General features: G+C 33.1%; 1 protein-coding gene across 2 annotated transcripts; it reads left to right on the top strand.

Moving 5' to 3' along the window:
* The first annotated feature begins 4,600 nt into the window (after positions 1-4,600).
* zgc:153441 (retinol-DH_like_SDR_c domain-containing protein) lies at positions 4,601-20,366 on the top strand. Of its 2 annotated transcripts, none has more exons than XM_056479716.1 (7): positions 4,601-4,691; positions 5,945-6,079; positions 11,872-12,063; positions 12,148-12,309; positions 15,663-15,782; positions 15,870-16,074; positions 20,261-20,366. In XM_056479716.1, the coding sequence occupies exons 1-7, from the start codon at positions 4,601-4,603 to the stop codon at positions 20,364-20,366; spliced, it is 1,011 nt and encodes a 336-aa protein (XP_056335691.1). The 2 variants fall into 2 exon arrangements, with proteins under 2 accessions (XP_056335691.1, XP_056335692.1); XM_056479717.1 differs by lacking the exon at positions 4,601-4,691 and adding an exon at positions 4,754-4,775.
* Positions 20,367-21,742: the final 1,376 nt, after the last annotated feature.

Below are 21,742 nucleotides of genomic sequence, written 5' to 3'. Positions count from 1 at the left end.
ACCAATACATTCCCGCACAACCGTTTTCTTTTCGTGTTGTGTTTCCCTCATTCGCCTTCACTGGTTCAAAGATGGCGCCCGAGGTTTAGAAATCAGGAATGTGTTATTGACGAAGTTTACTTTGTGCCAATGTTCCTCGAAAGAAATACTTATTTGGGCGTACGGCTTATTTGGAAATAAATATTGTTTCTCAAACAACACGGTTGTGATATTTAAAACGCAAGTTTGTGCAGTTATTTATTTAACATTTAGCCTGTAGCAATAAAAATCCATCATATATTTACAGAGCGGGACAGTTATTTAAAGCTAAAACTGAGGGCATTTTTTAAAATGGCTGGATTTGACTTGAGTAATATAAATATTTTTCTACCTTACATTTTTTTTGCACCTGTATATAAGTCTCTTTTTAAGTCTTTTTCCATTTGTAAATGGCTATACCTCACACACACTCTGTTGCAAGCATAAAATAAACATTTATTTAAAAATGATACAACATTCTGACCTAAATAAATGGTTCTAAATAAAACAATAAGTGGTCATATTAATCTTGATAGTATTTTTATTGAGTAAAATTTCTAGCTGAAATAAGTGACAAAGTAGCCATTGATATCTTAAATGCAGTATTTTTAAATATGTCGTCTGCACAGTTTTTACTATGGTAATGTCGAGTATGGTGAAGCTGAAGACTTTTTGGGCAGAGAGTGGTCTGCATTTGAAGCGGCTTTAGTTGTGGGTGTGTTTGTTGATCCAGATGAAAACCTTGACTCATTTACAGTTTTGTGATTATCAATTAATAAGCGCTGTCCCATTTAAACAAATAAAAGTGAAGAAACACAAAATGGTGTTGGTTTCAGCTTGTGTGGCAGCATCTTTTGTTCTCATTGCTCCTTCTGTTTCTTCTCCTCCTTTTTCTTGAACTTCTCCTCTACCCAGCTGAAAAGAAGATGTCTTTTACTCTTTGGCTCTTTCACACTGGACTCAGTTTTGTTCTTGGGACCATCAGGAGAAGTTACACGGAAGAGCTTTATAATTTTTTCAATTAAATGTTTGGCCTCCTTTTTCTGAGTGGTGTCTCCAAATTCACCTCTCTGGACCTCCAGATCTTTGCTAGCCCATGCTTCTTTCTTCTGAAATGTTACCTCCATCCATGCAGCCATTGGACTAATTTTTTTCATTTCGGTCTTCAGCATTTCAGGGTGTTTAGACTTCAGGAGTCCACAGGAACCGACAGACTGCTCCACATGTTTAATCTTTTTATTTTCAAAGTCAATGATAACGAGGTCTGATTCGAGAGCAAACTGGGAAAATTGGGTACTCAAAACAACTTCATTAGATGAAGGAGTGAGGCTCACCATTGGATCCACTGATGATGAAGATGCTTGAAAAGGAAAGGCTTGATCAGATAATGAAGTAAGACATGGAGCCACTTGAATAATAGAGCACGGAAACCCTTCATTTGGATCTCCAGTAGCAGTCTGAGGCGGCTCTGATGGTTTCATCACTGGTGGTAGAAGTTTAAAGTTCATGGTTGATATAATCAGTTGTCCAGAAATACTTGGCAGCTCTGGAAGATGTCCCTCATTTGGCATCAAAAGGCAGGATCTGGCTGGAAATCGCTCAGGTTTGAGATCTTTCTCCATCTTTATCTCTCTCTTACTGTAGGTACTTTGAGATGTCTATTCTAAAGGCCTCAATTGTCAATTGTGCCTCAGGAAGTGTCTCCTCTTGTGCTGTATATTGTGCTTTCTCTCTTTTGCGGAAGGGAGTAAGACACTTAAACAGTTGTGCAAATACAAAGCTAAACACTGGCATTATGAACACCGCATGATACAGGTAAATTCAACAGTTGTAGATGTTCTCTGAAGGTCACAAAAGTAGCTCTTGATCGTTCCACTCCTAACAGTAACAAACCAACAGATGCCAGTTTAAATCCAAACAGCACAGTTCAAAACAAATCAGCTTTATAATGACAGTTTTTATTAGTCTAAATATCTTTCTGTCCATAATATGGTATTGTGGGCACGTTCCCCTTTACTGAAACAAACAGCTTAAACCAGCCTAAGCTGGTTGGCTGGTTTTAGCTGGTTGACCAGCCGGGTTTAAGCTGATCAAGCTGGTCATCTCCCAGACTGACCAGCTAAGATCAGGCTGGAAACCATCCTGAAAGTGGCCGAAACCCCTCTAAAACCAGCCTGGTTGACCAGCTAAAACCAGCCAACCAGTCTAGGTTGGTTTAAGCTGTTTTTTTCAGTAGGGTCTTTATCATAATACTCATCTTAATTTAAAACTAGATAGTAAAGTTTGAGACAGGCTTTATGGTGGCTTGTGAAAGCCTGTGAGAAGTAATTTATTTAGTTTATAAAATGTATCAAGTTGGCTAAAAGCAACATAACTTAAACAGCAAATTACATTATATTATAAAGCACGAACTAGCATGTCATTAGCATGATTACATTATGATGTACCATGATTTAAACATAAATTAACATTTCTAACATAAGTCTAACATGAATTAGTGTGTAAGCAGTTTCACTTTTATGGTGATTATAATTATCTGCATTCCCGTTAAAGTGAAAGAACATGAGAAAATAAAGATTATTTATAAAAATAAAAATTCAGGTGGCACTAAGAGGCTTATGCATCTGAACCACATGTAGATCAGTGATGTCCTTAAAATGTTACGGTTGATCTTGATTAATTATTAGGAATTTTGGAAGAACAGACAGATCAAGATAACATTGCCAACATTATGTCAAACTTTGTGAAATAAAAAGTGACATTTTTAGGTCATTTAAAGTTTTAAAATGTTTTTTTTCTGAGGTAAACACATTGTTAACGTGACAGCTAGCTTACACTTTAAAATATGTTTTATTGACGTTGTTCGGCAGTTAAAACTGTGATTTAGCGATTGCGCGAAACATTTTAGGATGTTTAGGCTACTTTTTCTCCCAGCATTTAATAATGTTGATTCATGTTTTTGTCACGTTATTACACAATTCACTGACGCCAGATGGCGCAGGTCCCGCCTTCACTAACCGCAACTTGATGAATACAGAAATGTGATTGGATGATACATTTGTTCGTCAATATTTACTGATTGGCTACCATCGATAGCCATATTTTCGTCTCACAAGAGAAGACTGCTAGGCTAGTGTGCGCTGTAGTTTAGGTAAGATAAAAATACAGGACAAAACACGATTCTTTTTCATAAAACGGGACGCCTGGTCACCATGTTATCATATAGGGCTATATTTCAACAAGAAATTTACTGTGTTGTTTACTTGCGTGTTTTTAGGTTGCTAGGCTAACACTTTAAACCTCATGGCTTAATGCTATGTTTGAATAAATAACCTTATAAAGGTAAAGGAAAAGTAATTCAGCAAACAAAGTACTTTTAGATTTGGTATAAAATGTTATAAATTCTGATTATAATCTTTTCCCTGTTTTGTATTTTTTATTATTTATAAAAAAATAAAATAAAAGCATTATGGGACCTGGATTTTTCTTCCAACGACTTTTAACCTTGAAACTTCAAAGCTAAATGTTCTTATGTCAAAGGGAAAAACACGATTACTTTTCTGACCCCATTGGCAGATTATTTAGCTTGTTTTATGAGGAAAACTTTTATAAATTATTTATATATAATGATAGCTACAAAGAAATACATAATAAGCATCTGGAATTGTTGTTTATCCATTCTGTTAGATGACTGAAATCCCAGAACTTAAATCTGTCAAATGCATTTGACAAATTTTCTGTTGAAAAATATTATGTAGTGGAAGCAAAATGATTGGTACACTGAATGACATTTTATTGGCCATCTTCTGTAACTAACGTCAAAGTGGATAATTTGCCTACAAAATGAAAACACTAATACATAGTATAAAGCTTTACTAGGCTCATTGTTTTGATGCCCTATTTTGCCTTTGACCCAGTTACTGCCATTCATTTATTCTGTCATCCAGTGGACAATCTGCAAATGAAAACTCTTATGGGTTTATAACAACAGATTAAGATGTAGTAACATATTGCATTTTTTTAAAAATTGACTTTGATTCTCATGTCCAAACATTGCCTAACTTTTAATACTGACAAGCAATTAAAAATCACAGAAATAGTGCCAAATAAGTCAATATATAGGCCACATGACCAACAAACACCAACAGTTATATATATATATATATATATATATATATATATATATATATATATATATATATATATATATTAAAGATAATTGTTTTCAGCTGCTTCAGACAGCACAATTATAATCTCCTGTTAAATACAAAACACGTTTAAACTCTAATGCAAATTATAATTATTTGTAAAACAGGAAGTTGAATTAATGTTTTTTTTTTTTTTGTTATTCTCATTTCTGCCTGACTATAAGCCATGGATTCTAACGTGATCTTGACTTAATCTCCTTATAAAACCTTAAACCAGCTTTAAATGCGGGGCTTAGTTGTGTGAGCAGGCGCTGAACTTGATGGCAGCCGTGAGGGTGAAACAACAGACATTTTTCATAAACAAAGAAAAGGATTTAGCATTACGACAGAAAATAAAATGAATTCATTGCTGAGAGAACATCGCAGTGGATGACATGAATTTCTCTTCATTCTTTCAATTGTGGGATGAACTCAAGTCAAATCGCCTTGCCAAATACGGCACAGTTACTGCGGTCACAGCTTTTAGTAAGTCATGCGATGTCTTTTCATTTCTGTGTAACTTTTGGTAGGCAAAAACAAAAATTTCAGTCAGTTCAGTTGCTTTTAGGGGTATTATAATTTAACAAAATTCCAGCACAGTAGAGCTTAAAGTGACTCTGAAGGAGTGGAATCATTTTTTCTGTTTAATTATTGTTATTTTTTATATTATAATATTTGTTTGTTTTTTAACAAAAACTAATCAAATACATTTTTCTCAAAGATATGTCTCCAATGCTTAAATCACTCTGCTATGTGTTCAGATAAATTAGTATTAGTGTTTTTAGTATTATATTGTACAGCTGACAAAACTTGACATGACAGCGTGATCTGTAATGTTATAATAAAGATATTCAGATTTATTGAACGGCAGTGAGTGATAATTGTTATTGAAACAAATATTAGATGAATGAGAGACAGAAAAAAAGAAAGAAAACCTAAATAATTTAGGTTTTTTTATGTTGTGGCACCAAAATGACTATAATTAAATAAAAATAAACAATACAAAACCACCTAAATCACTACAAAAACTTGACCATAAAAATTAACTATAACTTCTAGTTGATCATTTGGGATCAGAAGTGGCTTATATGAAAGGCAAAGGAATCTAGATTATGCTTATTTTACCCAAATAAAATATGATCATGTCTTGATTTCAAATTATTTAATTAGGACAGTAAGGTCTGACTTTACTTAGACAAAAGTCTTGTCACTTAACAGAAATAATGTCCAGTTTAGAATATAAAGTCATGCTGCAGTGGAAACAGAATGAATATTGTGTCTGACTCCCATGAGCTTGGAGGACTGCATCCATACATCTCTGCAATGGCTCAAATCACTCATTAATAAAGTCATCTGGAATGGCAAAGAAAGCGTTCTTGCAGGACTCTCAGAGTTCATCAAGAGTCTTTGGATTCATCTTAGGTGCCTCCTTCTTCATCTTACCCCAGACATGCTTAATAATGTTTACCTCTGGGACTGGGCTGGCCAATCGTGGAGCAAACAATGAACAGTTCATTTATTACAGTATTAGTTCATGTTAGTTAACATTAACTAATTATGTTAACATTAACTAATGTTAACAAGCATGAATTTGGATGTAAATAATGCATTAGCAAATGAACTATGATTAATAAATGCTGTACACGTATCGTTCATGCTTACTTCATGTTGGTAAATAGATTAACTAACATTAACTAATGTAACATTGTAAAGTGTGACCTTGTTTTCTTCAAAATCAGGTTTGCTTCTTCTGAGGAGATGGATTGCAGGTGGAGTTTGCCGCTGCCGTGTGCGTCTGGATGGCAAAACTGTGGTCATTACTGGTGCCAACACCGGCATTGGGAAAGAAACAGCACGCGACATGGCCATGAGAGGTGAATGAGAGGCTGAAAGTCTAGATTTTGGAGAATTTTATGTCCTTTTTCCATCATGGTGAATCATTCATGATGCTAAACCGACAAGAGTTGTAGTTGTGGAAAGTTACTTTTAAAAGCAAAATATTACAATCTTGAGTCACTTAAAACTCTTAATAAAACTAACTTCGTTACATTTTAAGGAAAGTAATGTGTTGTTGTTTTTGCTTTTTTTATTTATTTAATTTTGGCTGGGTTTAATATTTTAATATATTACTTTTAAAAGGTACTTTTCCCAACACTGGTTTACATTTTTTTTTTCTTTTACATTTCTTTCTATGTCTTCTGGGTTTGTTTAGCCAGTGTGTTCAAAATGTGAATCAAAATAGTTACAGGTGTCTGCTATTAAATGACATAGATGCTATCCTTTCAGCACAATTAGAAAATGCATATTAGTTTCCATGCCCGTAGCCAGGGGGGGTTCGGGTGGTTCGAATGAACCACCCCCACGGCCAAAAGGTCCAGAATTTGTCCTTTTAATTGTTTTATGTAATTTAATATTATATATTTATTATATAACTAATATAATATATGTAATGTATATTGTAATAAAGTGTAATTTTAAATAACTATAGCCAGTAATTCGAATCCCATGGAACCTCAAAGCCACAATATGACGCGAGTCACGTGACATAACCCACTGAGTGGTAACTTTTGAATCTTTGATGCAACATCCTTACTGAGTAACGCTGTGGGTCCAAAAGAGCAAGAGGGGCAGAAAAGGCAGGCAGCGGCGTCATTATCACAAAATATTAATTGGACAGGTTTAATCATTCATAAATTAATATTGACTTTCATAAACTAAATCTGACTTTTGCATGCTAAAAGTACTTGAGTAAGAGACATTTAACTTGATTTGGGTCATTAAAATAACTCTGACTACCAATATTATGATATAGGTAGCCTACACCTGCTGTAGTCAACATAAATCCTACAGTTTGACATAAAACCAAAACAATACCCATTCTTGTCTTAGGACATTTTTATTAAGCAAAGTTTTGAATAACAGTAAGTTCATGACATGTTAAATATATATTATATTCTGCTGGTTTTAAACATACAGAATAATAATAAATACAGTAATGTAACAACCATAACATTACTATTGTGTTAGGACATGTTTGATTAACTTTTTATTACCTACACCAAATGTTGACTAATGAAGGTACATTTATAACAACTATTTATTTGTTCGACTACTTTATTGTCAAACCATATTGCATACAAATGCATTCAACAGACTTATATGACAGTGTATTGCTGTAAAGGACCAATAAAACACGAGACAGGTGTTTAGAAAGAGTATAGTTTATTTTGTTTGACCTGCAAACTTATCTAAACAAGATAAACTTTCAGAAAACAGCAGGGAAACATTATAATGCGCGCGCTCGTGTATATAACCCGCGGTTGTCTTCAACGGTTGTCTTCAGTAGTCCTTCTTTGCTCAACAACTCTGCTGAAAAACAAAGCAAAACATTACAACAGCCAGACATAGAGTTAAAACATTACAGTTACCATGGTTTCTATTTTAAACTATAGTAAACTAAAGTTTGAAACTATAGTTTAAAATAGACGATGAGTGGGCCTCGCTGCTCCCACCCACCATAACCCTCGCAGCGGGGTCCCACTACCGGCCTCCCGTGTTTCCCTGAGGGTCCTCAGGGCTTGTATTGCTCCCTGCCTAGGGCTCACAAGCCGCCTCGCCCCAGGGAGTGCACGAGCTAACCGGGCGCCAGTCCGTGCCAGTGTTCACTGGAATGTTGCTCGGCGGCACATTTCGAGCAACAAACACGTAATATTCTTCGCGATATTGCGTTTATGTACGCAAACCGCAAGGAACTACAGCACAGACGGGCCCGAGTGAAGCTTCACGAAGCGGACTTCGTGAGATTGGCGTGGCTCCACTCGTACCGTCAGGTATTGAACTCACCTTGGTCAAGTACAAACAGCAATACCAAGCGAACTGACAACACTGAGAGAGAACCGACGAGCTTTATAGGAATGCAGATGCAAATGTTTTCAATTCGACGTCACTGCTGTGAGTCTCGTTGTCATGGTGAGCGCTGAAGAGAGCACATCTCATTGGAGCACACAGACTCGGGAATCTCGTCACGGCGAGTTGCGCTCGGCTGTGGACAAAAACATATTAAATATATTGAATATATATATTTTTTTACATGTTTGGTGCTGTGTAATATTCTGGGATGCAGTAGAATATGGAGACAGATGAATATAATTAAAGACAGATACGGGACATTAGAACAGAAAGTGAGCCCGGCTAGGACTCTGACAAACTCCTAGTGGTGGTAAGACCGCCATCTAGCGGTCACACAACCTAGCACAGCATGTTACTTGCTACTAACCACCCCCCACGGCCAAAAGGTCCAACACTTGTCCTTTTAATTATTTTATGTAACTTAATATTTAATTCAATATTATATATATATATATATATATATATATATATATATATATATATATATATATATATATATATAATATATTTGTATTCAATATATATTCCTGTCACGTCTGTGTTTATGAGGCTGTTTGGTCACTTAATTCGTTTTATTCTGGTCAGATATCCGATCGCTCAAACCACTTCAGAAGGTGATCTGGGATGCATTCTAGATGAAACTGGTCAGGTATAATCATTCATAAATTAATATAAATAAAATAAATTATGACCTGTAAAAAATCTGACCTGCGCATGAAACACGTAGGTGTGCTTTTACAGACAAAATTCTATTAAAACATGTTTACTGTAAGCATAAAACATGTTTTAACTATTCAGGCCTGTAGCCAGGGGGGTTCGGAGGACCCACCCCTCACTGACAAAGGACCAGAATTTGTCCCATACAATGAGCTCATTTGTCCTATTTCGACCGCTATGCCATCATGAATAATGAAAATAATCCATCGAAAAGGGCTTAAAGACCAAACGGAATCATTTGTCGGCTGTCGCTTCGGTGGCCTATAATCTGATGTAGGAGAAGTCTTCTTTCACTACTGTATTGTTTTTAAACAGAGAAAACATTTCACAGGTAACTTTATTCTCAATCTTGGACCTTATTTCTGAAATAAAAATGAGCAATAAAAAGGTGTGAAGCACTAGAAGTGGACCATATTAAATTAATATGAATATATTTAGGCTATTGTTGATATCCAGGAACTTTAAAATTCACTTTTTTTCTAACCAAAGAGGCTAGAAAAATTCTTCAGAATTAATTATTATTGTATTATTATTATTATTATTATTATTATTATTATTATTACTATTATTATTATTGTATTGTTATTATTATTATTATTATTATTATTACTATTATTATTATTGTATTATTATTATTATTATTATTATTATTATTATTATTACTATTATTATTATTGTATTATTATTATTATTATTATTATTATTATTATTATTATTATTATTATTATGTTTTATTATTATTATGTATTATTATTATTATGTATTATTATTATTATTATTATGTTTTATTATTATTATGTTTTATTATTATTATTATTATTATTATGTTTTATTATTATTATTATTATTATTATTATTATTATTATGTTTTATTATTATTATTATTATTATTATTATTATTATTATTATTATGTTTTATTATTATTATGTATTATTATTATTATTATTTATTATTATGTTTTATTATTATTATGTTTTATTATTATTATGTTTTATTATTATTATTATGTTTTATTATTATTATGTTTTATTATTATTATGTTTTATTATTATTATTATTATTATGTTTTATTATTATTATGTATTATTATTATTATTATTATGTTTTATTATTATGTTTTATTATTATTATTATTATTATTATTATGTATTATTATTAATATTATTATTATTATTATGTTTTATTATTATGTTTTATTATTATTATTAATATGTATTATTATTATTATTATTATTATTATTATTATTATTATGTTTTGTTATTATGTTTTATTATTATTATGTATTATTATTATTATTATGTTTTATTATTATGTTTTATTATTATTATTATTATTATTATTATGTTTTATTATTATTATGTATTATTATTATTATTATTATTATTATTATGTTTTATTATTATTATTATTATTAATATGTATTATTATTATTATTATTATTATTATGTTTTAATTATTATTATGTTTTATTATTATTATTATTATTATTATTATTATTATTATTATTATGTTTTATTATTATTATGTATTATTATTATTATGTATTATTATTATTATTATTATTATGTTTTATTATTATTATGTTTTATTATTATTATTATGTTTTATTATTATTATTATTATTATTATTATTATTATGTTTTATTATTATTATGTATTATTATTATTATTATTATGTTTTATTATTATGTTTTATTATTATTATTATTATTATGTATTATTATTAATATTATTATTATTATTATGTTTTATTATTATGTTTTATTATTATTATTAATATGTATTATTATTATTATTATTATTATTATTATTATTATTATTATTATGTTTTGTTATTATGTTTTATTATTATTATGTATTATTATTATTATTATGTTTTATTATTATGTTTTATTATTATTATTATTATTATTATTATTATGTTTTATTATTATTATGTATTATTATTATTATTATTATTATTATTATTATTATGTTTTATTATTATTATTATTATTAATATGTATTATTATTATTATTATTATTATTATTATTATGTTTTAATTATTATTTTTTATTGAAATGGCCAAATTGTGACTGAGGACAGTTGTATGTGCTGGCCAGCTTGTTTTTTGTCTAATAAATGACAGTAGGCTACAGATTCTTAGATTACTAGTAGATTATACTTAAATAGTTCAGTTCACCAAACTTAGTACTGAGTTTGATAAACTGAACAATTTAAGTATAGTCTACAAAACCGGCAAGTTAAATAAACTTAAATATTCAAGTTTTGGGAGACTTCATTACTCAATTAAATTGAGGCAACGAGTTTACTCAATTAATTTAGTTCAGTCAACTTATTTGGGTTTTCAGTGTGTGTAATAATATATTATAAAAAAATGTTTAAATACATTTTAAACAAAAAATAAGTAGCGATTTATTCACATCATGATGAATAAATTATACCTGAAGCCATTTGTTTTCTGATTTAAAAAAAGACCTTGCACTTAAAAGGATGCACATATTAGAATTTTACAGTCAAGACTACATTTGTGAAAATGACCTATCTTTTCAAAGGATTAGTTATGATTTTGAGCTCACTACACTTGAAATCTTAAGTTTATGCATTTGCATGGTACATAAGGTAAATTAACTCATATTTTTAAGTTATGTTTAGTCAATTTAATTGTTTAAGTAAAGACAACATTAGGGTTTACAGTGTAGGTTAATTAGGCAAGTTAGGGTATTTAGGCAAGACGTTGTATAATGATGGTTTGTTCTGTAGACAATCCAAAACAATTGCTTCAGGGGGCTATTATTATTGACCTTAAAAGTGTTTTATTATTATTATTATTATTACTGATTAAAAACTGCTTTTACTTTTATAAAAAATGCTTTTACTAAACAAATAAGACTTTCTCCACAAGAAAATAAATATTATAGGAAATATCCTTGCTCTGTTAAACATCATTTGGGAAGTATTTGAAAAAGAGAGATAATTTCACAGGAGGGCTAATATTACTTTGACTTCAACTGTATATCTCCCGCTTTATTTTTAGGCGCTCGGGTTGTGATGGCTTGTCGAGATCTTTCAAAAGCAGAAAAGGCTGCGGCTGAAATTCGCAGATCTACAGGAAACGGCGACATAGTAGTTCGCCACCTAAACCTGGCATCTCTGTACTCCGTACGCCAGTTTGCACATCAATACATGGCCTCTGAGGATCGGCTGGACATACTTATTAACAACGCTGGTGAGAACTTTGACCTTTATTTCAATGCTTTTAGCTGTACTTTGAATCATTTCATGCTTTTGGATGAACCCATTGTTGTTTTAGGAGTGATGATGTGCCCTAAAAGCCTCACGGAGGATGGCTATGAAACACAGTTTGCCGTCAATCATTTGGGCCATTTTCTGCTGACTGTTCTGCTTTTGGACATGCTGAAGAAGTCCAGTCCTAGTCGAGTTATTAATGTGTCCAGTATTACTCACAAAGGAGGTAAAAGACACCCAATAACATGAGCTTTGTAGTTTTGCACGTAACAGTCTTGGCATAAACCATTGTTTGTTCATCGCTATGCTTTATTTAGACAATAGCTGAACATTGTATTGCACTAATATTGCACAACTTCTCATTAATGAGTGAATGGGAAGTACAAAATAGTTCTAAATGTTGCAATGTTATTATTGTCCATTTTTTTAAGTTGTAGAATTCTGAGAAATGTCAAATTACACATGAAACACATAAAAAGAATATTTATTTATTTATTTATTTATTTATTTATTTATTTATTTATTTATTTATTTATTTATTTTATAGGTGGGCATAGATTATTTTTTTTAATCTAGATTCATCTCGAAATTAAACTAGATTAATCTAGATTAAAATAGCTCATTTGAATTCTGCTGAAGGCATTCAGAATATGTGTGCTACCCAAATAATAAATCATTGAGAACAGGTTTCTCGAGCCAGGTGGCGCATTAGATCAGGGGCTCATCTCCTATTTCCAAAATGCATCACAAACTGCTTGAGAAACTCTTCTACTATGATAATTGGTGATGAAAATAACTTATGATCAATAAGATGTACTTGTGTTTACTGTTTATTCAGTTAAATATTTAAGTGTAGGCCTACATAAGCTCCAAACAGCGATTTCATACTTGCTTTTGATGTACTTACATACAGAAAATGCTGCTTCGCAAAGGCAAGTTCACAGAGTCCTGACGGTGTGTCAACCATTGAGTATGTTTACATGGGCAACAATACTTTAATATGATTTTAATATGATTAAAACAATACTCTGATTAGGAGTCACCATGTAAACAGCGATTTTTGATTACCTTAATGCTACTAAAGTCATAACTGAACTAAACAGAAATTGAATTAAGACATGGAGTATGCAGATATTAGTGGCATTACTGACAAACTATTACCGTCATGTCGGAATTTTCGCCATATTTTCCGACAAGATCCAAGACACAGGCGGCTCTCAGTAAAGGACGGCACACAGACGCACACACACACATCGCGAAATGCGGAAGGTTTTTTCTTTTCATTTGGCGTGTGTTATTAAATTACATAACACTCTCACCAGTACTTGCTCCTTATTTGCGTCTAATACCCCAGTTTGTCACGGCGCATGAATGAAATGTTCATGAGTTAAAGTGAAACTGCCGAACTGCAGTTAAAGTCAGGCATCCTGCTGATTTGATTCAGAAGGGCACTTGTTTGTCAGACGGCTCACCGTTCAGGTATACATCCGCGCTAAAATATCAAGGTAAAAGTCAATATAGCTTGCGTAGAATAGACCCAAGCTCCCAATCCAACTTCGAGAATAGATTAACGGCGATATTTTTTTTATCACGCGATAAGAGTCTCGTGTTAACGCCGATAACGACCCACCACTAATTTATTTTTATATACATAGATCTATATGTTTTAAATATGACTTTGTAACTACACTGTAAAAAAATGTATGATCAATTAGTCCTGACAGCATATGTTTTTAGTTCATTATAACTTATTAAACTTTAATCATGTTCTAACTTAATTTTATGTCACACAGGCTGTTTTAAGTCCGTTTAACATAATATAAGTTCAATGGACTCATAAGGTTGATTTGATTCAGCTTAAAAAGTTAAGGCAACCAGTAATTTTTTCAGTGTAGTTAATTAAAAAAGTTCAAATTGCTGAAACGTACTTATTAATTATTTCAAACAAACATTAAAACAGCATAAACGTTCACTTTCGCATGGCAAAAAGTGACCCAATTTAAATGCTGAAATGGTTTGACAGTCAATATTCATGTTATTTAAAACTGAGCAAAATTCTGTCCCAAAAATATTAGATATTGGAAAAATGCTGAATACAGGATTAATTTTATTTTCGACACTGATAAACCTTTGTAGATAATTAAACAAAAAGTGACCTAAATCTGCTCCACATATTCCTGGTCCAAAATGACCCAATCATGAAAGGATAACAAATGGAAATACAGTTGAAGTCAGAATGATTAGCCCTCCTGTTTATTTTTTTTCCCCAATTTCTGTTTAACGGAGAGAAGATTTTTTTCAACACATTTCTAAACATAATAGAGTTAATAACTCATTTCTAATAACCGATTAATTTATCTTTGCCATAATGACAGTAAATAATATTTGTCTAGATATTTTTCTAGACACTTCTATACAGTGTAAAGTGACATTTAAAGGCTTAACTAGGTTAATTAGGTTTACTAGGCAAGTTAGGGTAATTAGGCAAGTTATTGTATAACAATGGTTTGTTCTGTAGACTATTGAAACAAATATAGCTTAAAGAGGCTAATAATTTTGACATTAAAATGTTTTTTTTTTTAACTGCTTTTATTCTAGCCAAAATAAAACAAATAAGACTTTCTCCAGAAGAAAAAATATTATCAGACATATTATCAGATCAAATATTCAAATATTATTACATATTATCAGACTGTGAAAATTTCTTTGCTCTGTTAAACAATATGGGAAATATTTAAAAAAGAAAAAAAAATTCAAAGGGGGCTAATAGTTCTGACTTCAACTGTAAGTGTTTATGTATGTGTATATATATATATATATATATATATATATATATATTTATATATGTATATATGTATGTTCAAATCTGAAAATATAAGTGGTCTTACAGTAGGTTTAAATAAATTAACACTAAAAATAAAATGAGATATTTAAACCCTACAAGTGAAAAACAACATTACAATATACATAAGAAATAATGATATTAATTTTGAGACCTGCACCTGCTATAAATACATTATTAACAGTTTTAAAGGTGAACATTAAATGAGCATTAAATGACAGCAAAGATTGGTAATGCTGACATCAACCAATAAACAATCAGCACTGGAAAAAAACGTGATAAAATTAAAGTAATATATAATATACCAATATAATCTATAGTGATATAAAAAAGTTACTAAATGGGTTTTAAGGAACGTGATGTGGAAGTATGTGTTATGTCATTTATTTATTTATTTAAACAATAAGATTGTAATTTATCACTTTATTTTGTAATATATTACTTCAAATCGGGCAGCATGGTGGCTTAGTGGTTAGCACTGTTGCCTCACAGCAAGAAAGTTGCTGGTTTGAGTCCTGGCTTGGTCAGTTGGCATTTCTGTGTGGAGTTTGCATGTTCTCCCCATGTTGGTGTGGGTTTCCTCTGGGTACTCCAGTTCCCCCCACAGTCCAAAGACATGCACTACAGGTGAATTGGGTAAACAAAATTAGTTGTAGTGTTATCTCTATTTCATTCTGAGATGCATAAGCCTGCTCTTATCCATACTAAATATTTCCATCTGATGCTCTTTCTCACAGGAAAGATCCACTTTGATGATCTAAACTTTAACAAAGCACCGTACGATTCATTGGTGAGCTACCGGCAGAGCAAACTCGCCAACCTGCTGTTCACTCGAGAGTTAGCCAGGAGGATTAAAGGTTTGTGCTCTCAATTCCAGTCCAGCAGAAACACAGAAACGGCTTTACTGCGTCAGACATGTTTAAATGCTCACTGTTTTAACCCAGGCTCTGGTGTGTCAGTATTCGCTCTTCACCCTGGAGTGATCCGCACTGAACTGGGGCGATACGTGCAGACGCAACACCCTCTGCTCAGCGGCTTGCTGTCTATTCCTGCTCTGCTACTCATGAAAACACCCTATCAAGGAGCTCAGACGTCTATCTACTGCGCCACAGCTGACGGTCTGGAGACTCACAGCGGCTGCTATTTCAGGTAAAAGACTACAGATCACGCTGGTAAAAAACGACGAGATGAAAAATGATTTACTTTTAATTTAATATTTAATTGAAAGGGGACCTATTATGCAAAAATCACTTTTGAAAGGGGTTTAAACAGTTGTGTGACAACAGTGTGTGAATATAGCAAACCGTATAAAATAATAAATTATATTTTTTATAATCATACTTGATAAAAACAGTCTGAAAAAACACTTTGATGGGGTGGCGCAGTAGGTAGTGCTGTCGCCTCACAGCAAGATGGTCACTGGTTCGAGCCTTGGCTGGGTCAGTTGGCGTTTCTGTGTGGAGTTTGCATGTTCTCCCTGCGTTCGCGTGGGTTTCCTCTGGGTGCTCAGGTGAATTGGGTATGCTAAATTGCCTGTAGTGCATAAGTGTGAATGAGTGTGTATGGATGTTTCCCAGTGATGGGTTGTGGCTGGAAGGGCATCCGCTGCGTCAAACATGTGCTGGATAAGTTGAGAAAATGAATGAATGAATGAATGAATGAAACACTTTGATTGACATTCCCCCTTTGAATTGTCATCAGAGGGAGAAAGCCCCGCCCATTACTGACCATCACTCTCTCATTAGCATAAACAGCCCTGAGTGAGAAGCAGCTGTCTGCCATTTTGTTGCCATATCTGCTGATAATAATCTCAGCGACTAAGGCCGAGTTCAGACTGTATGATTTTCAAAGTAGTTGTGTTACAGATGTTTTCACACTGCATGATTATCTTGGGTAATGTTTTGTCGCTGCTGTGTTTACACTGCAAGATGGATTGGCGACAGTGGGTTTCACACTGCATGACTTTACAATAGGAAGAATCGCCGACAACCTTGCCCAAACTACATCTCACAACCAAAAACACGTAGCATATCTTGTGTTATTAACTACATAATGAGAAAGAAGCCTTTAGTGGGGTAGAAAATGTGCTTATTTTGCTCACCTAGCCTTTGAAGGGAATTAACAATTTCTCTTCAACTTTTTTCTATTTTGACCCGGTTGTGGTATTGCTTCGACGACACGTCAAACAGACACGAATGCTTCTGCCAAATTTACTCTAGTTTTTCCTCCATTTTTTAGGTCCAAATAAACTGATAATAAGCGCTTTTAACTTCTCCCCTATCCTCCCGCTGACCTGCAGGTACCCACACTAGTGGATGCTGCTCTCTCATTGGCTGTAGGTAATCGCAGATGTTATTTTCAGTCAAAACTTATTTCACACAGCATGATTTGAATCGCCGACAGCTCCAGATATTTAGCATGCCAAAATATCTCACAGGTGTCTGTGTTGGATCAGCGATTTTCTCAGATCATGTCTTTGATAGTTCACACTGTGTAAATGTTACTCGCGTGAACGAGCACCGATTTGCCTGTGAATTCAGGCATTTGTCTGCGATTTCTCAAAACCTTTCGCCAAGTCAAAATCGGGTCTAAAATCATGCAGTCTGAACTCGGCATAAGAGACATTAAAAATGTGAGTTTTACGATGCACAAATAATCAGTGGTGTCCCCGTAGCCTTTTTCTGAGCCACTTCTTTTCACATTTTCTGTTTTTCATAGAGATAGCATTAGTCCTGTTTTGAATCTGATGCGTAGGCATTTGTAGCTCCGCCCTCTTTTGAAAAGCTCTCATTTGAATTTAAAGCGACCGTCACCAAAATGCACAGTTAGGATGAAAGCCTAAAAGGGACACTGTTAGATAGTTATACAACATTATTCGTGTGGTATTTTGAGCTGAAACTTCACACACAGACACACACACTATTGGGACATCAGAGACACCAAAAGCCCACATGAAAGTTCTCAGCAGATGAACTAGATTTTTTAGGGATAGGTTTGAGCTAAATGTTAATATTTATTTTATTATTTAAAGGCCTGATAACATTGCTTCAAAATTTCAAATCATATGCTGTCAGAGCTTCTATTTTTTCCAGAATACTTACATTTGATCCGAATAGCAAATTTTTCAAAGGGCACCTATGATGAAAATCATCTTTTATACGCAGTTTGGACAGAACTGTGTGTGGGTATAGTGTGTCCACAGTCATACTGGGGTGATATAAACACAAGAAGTCTGTTTTTTAAAATTTCCTGACATTAAAATAGGATCCAAATCCCTCCTATTTTGAGGCCGACTGCAACATGACATAGGAATGCAGTTTCCTCGCCCACCGAATTGATTGACAGTTGCGTATAAACATGTCTCCGTAGTAAGGCATATAATCATGTCAACAAGAAAGGACGTGTGCAAAGCAACCAGGATTAAAAGATCTGTTCAGCGCTCTGTGATCATCAATCATCATCAAATGTGATCAAGAGTGAGTTTTACAAGTTTAAAACATTTTTAAAACAGCGCATGTTTGTAATGAATTACAGTGATGTCACCGTCTTTATCACCACAGCCGCATGTCAGTACAATTATAAAAGAAGGCCCTTCAGTCCCGGTTTGTAGACGTTAAATCAGGTTTATTTTGTACATTAACATAATGGATGTCCAAACAGCACTGGATATTAATGTGTATCCTGTTACATTTACCTTGCAAAAACGCCCAAGCTGTGTGTTGTGTGTCTGCTTTGTGTGTGTGTCTGTGCATGCGTGAACTTTGTAAAGACATTGTGTGTGACTCATCGTTCTCATCGACTCATTAACTCCACAACAAATACATCAAATAATCATTGAGAAACATACAGTTTGATGAATTATGTTGGTAGATTGTTTTATAGTAGTTGTTACAAACAGAGTATTGTGATGTTTTCATAAATGTTTTGTTTAATAATATTTGGTAAAATAAAGTATCTGCACCTTTAAACTATTTTGGCAAAATGTATGATTTTCAAATTACGCTGTAGCTGGTCTGATTGTAAACTGCACATGAAGAGTTAATTTGCAAAAATGTTTACTCGATTTTTATTTTCATAAATCATGTTTTTTGAAAATGAACCCTTCGATGCACAACATGAAAACATTTATGAAAATTAATAAAAACTAGTTAAAGGGCACCTATGATGAAAGTCAACTTTTGGAAGCTGTTTGGACAGAACTGTGTGTATGTGTAGTGTGTCCACAGTCATATTGGAGTCATATAAAGACAACGAGCCTCTTTTTTTTTTTTTTATTTCCTTATGTTAAAATAGGATCCAAATCCCTCCCATTTTGAGGCGGACCGCAACGTGACGTAGGAATGCGGTTCTCCCCCACACCCACTGAATTGATTGACAGCCGTGTATTAACATGTCTCCGTAGTAACGCGTATAATCATATCAACAAGACAGGGCATGCGCTAAACAACCGGGATTAAAAGATCTGTTTAGCGCTCTGTGATCATCAATCATCATCAAATGTGATCAAGAGTGAGTTTTACACGTTTAAAACGTTTTTAAAACAGAGCATGTTTGTAATGAATTACAGCGATGTCACCGTCTTTATCACCACAGCTGCATGTCAGTACAATTATAAAAGAAGACCCTTCAGTCCCGGTTTGTGGACGTTAAATCAGGTTTATTTTGTACATTAACATAACAGATATCCATACAGCGGTGGATATTAATGTGTATCCTGTCACATTTGTGTGCAAAAAACAGTGCAAAGTTAAACGTGCACGCTGTGTGTGTGTCCGCTGTTTGTGTGTGTGTCTGTGTGTGTGCGTGAACTTTGTAACAACATTGTGTGTGACTCATCGTTCCCATCGACTCATTAACTCCACAACAAATACATCAAATAATCATTGGCAGTTCTTACTGTAGTATTTCTCCCAAACATTACGTGAGATCTGCTTCCTTCATGTCTGTCACTGTGCTGTTTATCTGACGCAACCTAAGATTGAGGCACACTCTGACAGGCACATGGGAATGGTGAGTGGGGAGAACTAGCATTAAAGGCACAGGCAACACAAACAGCTACAAGATGCTCAAAGCTGAATATTACAAACTTCTGAGAGCTATAATAAATAATCTGATGGGTGTTTTAAGCTGAAACTTTACAGACACATTCTGGAAACACAAAAGACTTAACTTAAATCTTGAAAAAGGTGTAAAATAGGTGCCATTTAATTTGTTGTGATTTTATAAAATGGCTAAATAATTCTCACCATGAAAGTAACAGGCTTGTATAATAAAATGAATTTTTTTCTGTACATGCCTATCCTTTGCACTGTATGACATTGAGATGTGTTTACAGTGACTGTGCGCTGAAGGAACCTGCTCCTGAAGGTAAAGACGATCTTGCTGCCCTTCGGCTGTGGGAAATAAGTGCAAAGCTGGTGGGTTATAGTGAAGAGGACTGACAAAAACACCAACATAACACCACCTGTGTTTTTTTCTGTTAATTGCTTTAATCCAATGTAGAGGGTGCTGTTTGCCTCTGAATTGAGCGTATCTCTAGATTTTTAATGCCCATATTCCCTGTCTTGCACATGACAGTATGAATGTAAGATATTAAAATTCATCTCACTTGTCATTTTTGAATCTGATTTGGAATATCTGAATTGATGATCATGAAGTTTTTATTAAATCAGACCTCTAATGTATTTCAACATTAATATGTTTTGGATTTTGTGTTTTGAAATTTATTTTTGAATTATATATGTTTTGAATTTGAATATTTTGGTGCAAATGCTAAAATGTTGAAAAAAAAAAAGCTAAAATAGTCACACTTGTGTTGTTTGTGATTTGTGATTATTCATGGAATGGAAAAATAATTTTAAAAATCTAAACTTTGCTAAAAATAGTCTTTGAACTTTTTTCTCTCCACTGCATTTAAAAATAAATGTTTAAAATGTGATTTTATAATTTTGTTTACAAGAAATAAATAGTCCATTAGGTATATTATTTTAGAAACCTGAAAACATAAAGTATGAAATATTAGAGAAAAACAGTTCAGAAATGAAATACAGCTAGTACATTAATTTCATAAAATTCATGAACTAATGGGTAAACAATAGACGCTATCCATTTGAATTATGCCCTGCAATCTTTTTTTCATTCACTATTTTTCTTTCGGTCCCTTTATTCATCAGCGGTCACCACAGTGAAATGAACCGCCAACATCAGCATATGTTTTACAAAGCGGATGCCCTTCCAACTGTAACCCAGCACTGGAAAACATCCATACACACTCATTCACACTCATACACTCTTAGAAATAAAGGTACGCGAGTTGTCACTTGAGTGGTACCTTTTCAAAAGGTACAAATTTGTATCATATTAATGCCTCAAGGGTACATATTGGTACCTAAAAAGTACAAAAGTGTTCCTCTTTAAATTTGTAGGTACTAATATATACTTCTGAGGTACCAATATGGACCCTTCAAGTACAAATGTACCTTTTGAAAAGGTACCACTCCAGTGACAGCTCTCGTACCTTTATTTCTGACAGTGTACACTACGGATAATTTAGTTTATTCAATTCACCTATAGTGCATGTGTTTGGACTGTTGGGGACGCCAACACAGGGAGAACATGCAAACTCCACACAGATATGCCAACTGGCCCAGCCGCGACTCGAACCAGCAACCTTCTTGCTGTGAGGTGACAGTGCTTTTGCAATAAAAATAAATGATAAAAAATGATATAATGATATTTCATATAGGGTATTTATTTTTGCAAAAGTAAAGTGTGTGTATATATATATATATATATATATATATATATATATATATAT

Source organism: Danio aesculapii, chromosome 19 (genome assembly GCF_903798145.1).
Source record: "Danio aesculapii chromosome 19, fDanAes4.1, whole genome shotgun sequence".
NCBI lineage: Eukaryota > Metazoa > Chordata > Actinopteri > Cypriniformes > Danionidae > Danio > Danio aesculapii.
Note: the sequence above shows the minus strand (reverse complement) of the source record. Positions and strands in the feature narration are given on the sequence as shown.

Excerpts from the sequence above, each read along its gene's own strand:
- zgc:153441 (XM_056479716.1), top strand. The coding sequence starts at position 4,601 with ATGAATTTCTCTTCATTCTTTCAATTGTGGGATGAACTCAAGTCAAAT. Across the intron at positions 12,064-12,147 it reads CATACTTATTAACAACGCTG|GAGTGATGATGTGCCCTAAA; the intron begins GTGAGAACTTTG and ends TTGTTGTTTTAG. Across the intron at positions 15,783-15,869 it reads GTTAGCCAGGAGGATTAAAG|GCTCTGGTGTGTCAGTATTC; the intron begins GTTTGTGCTCTC and ends GTTTTAACCCAG.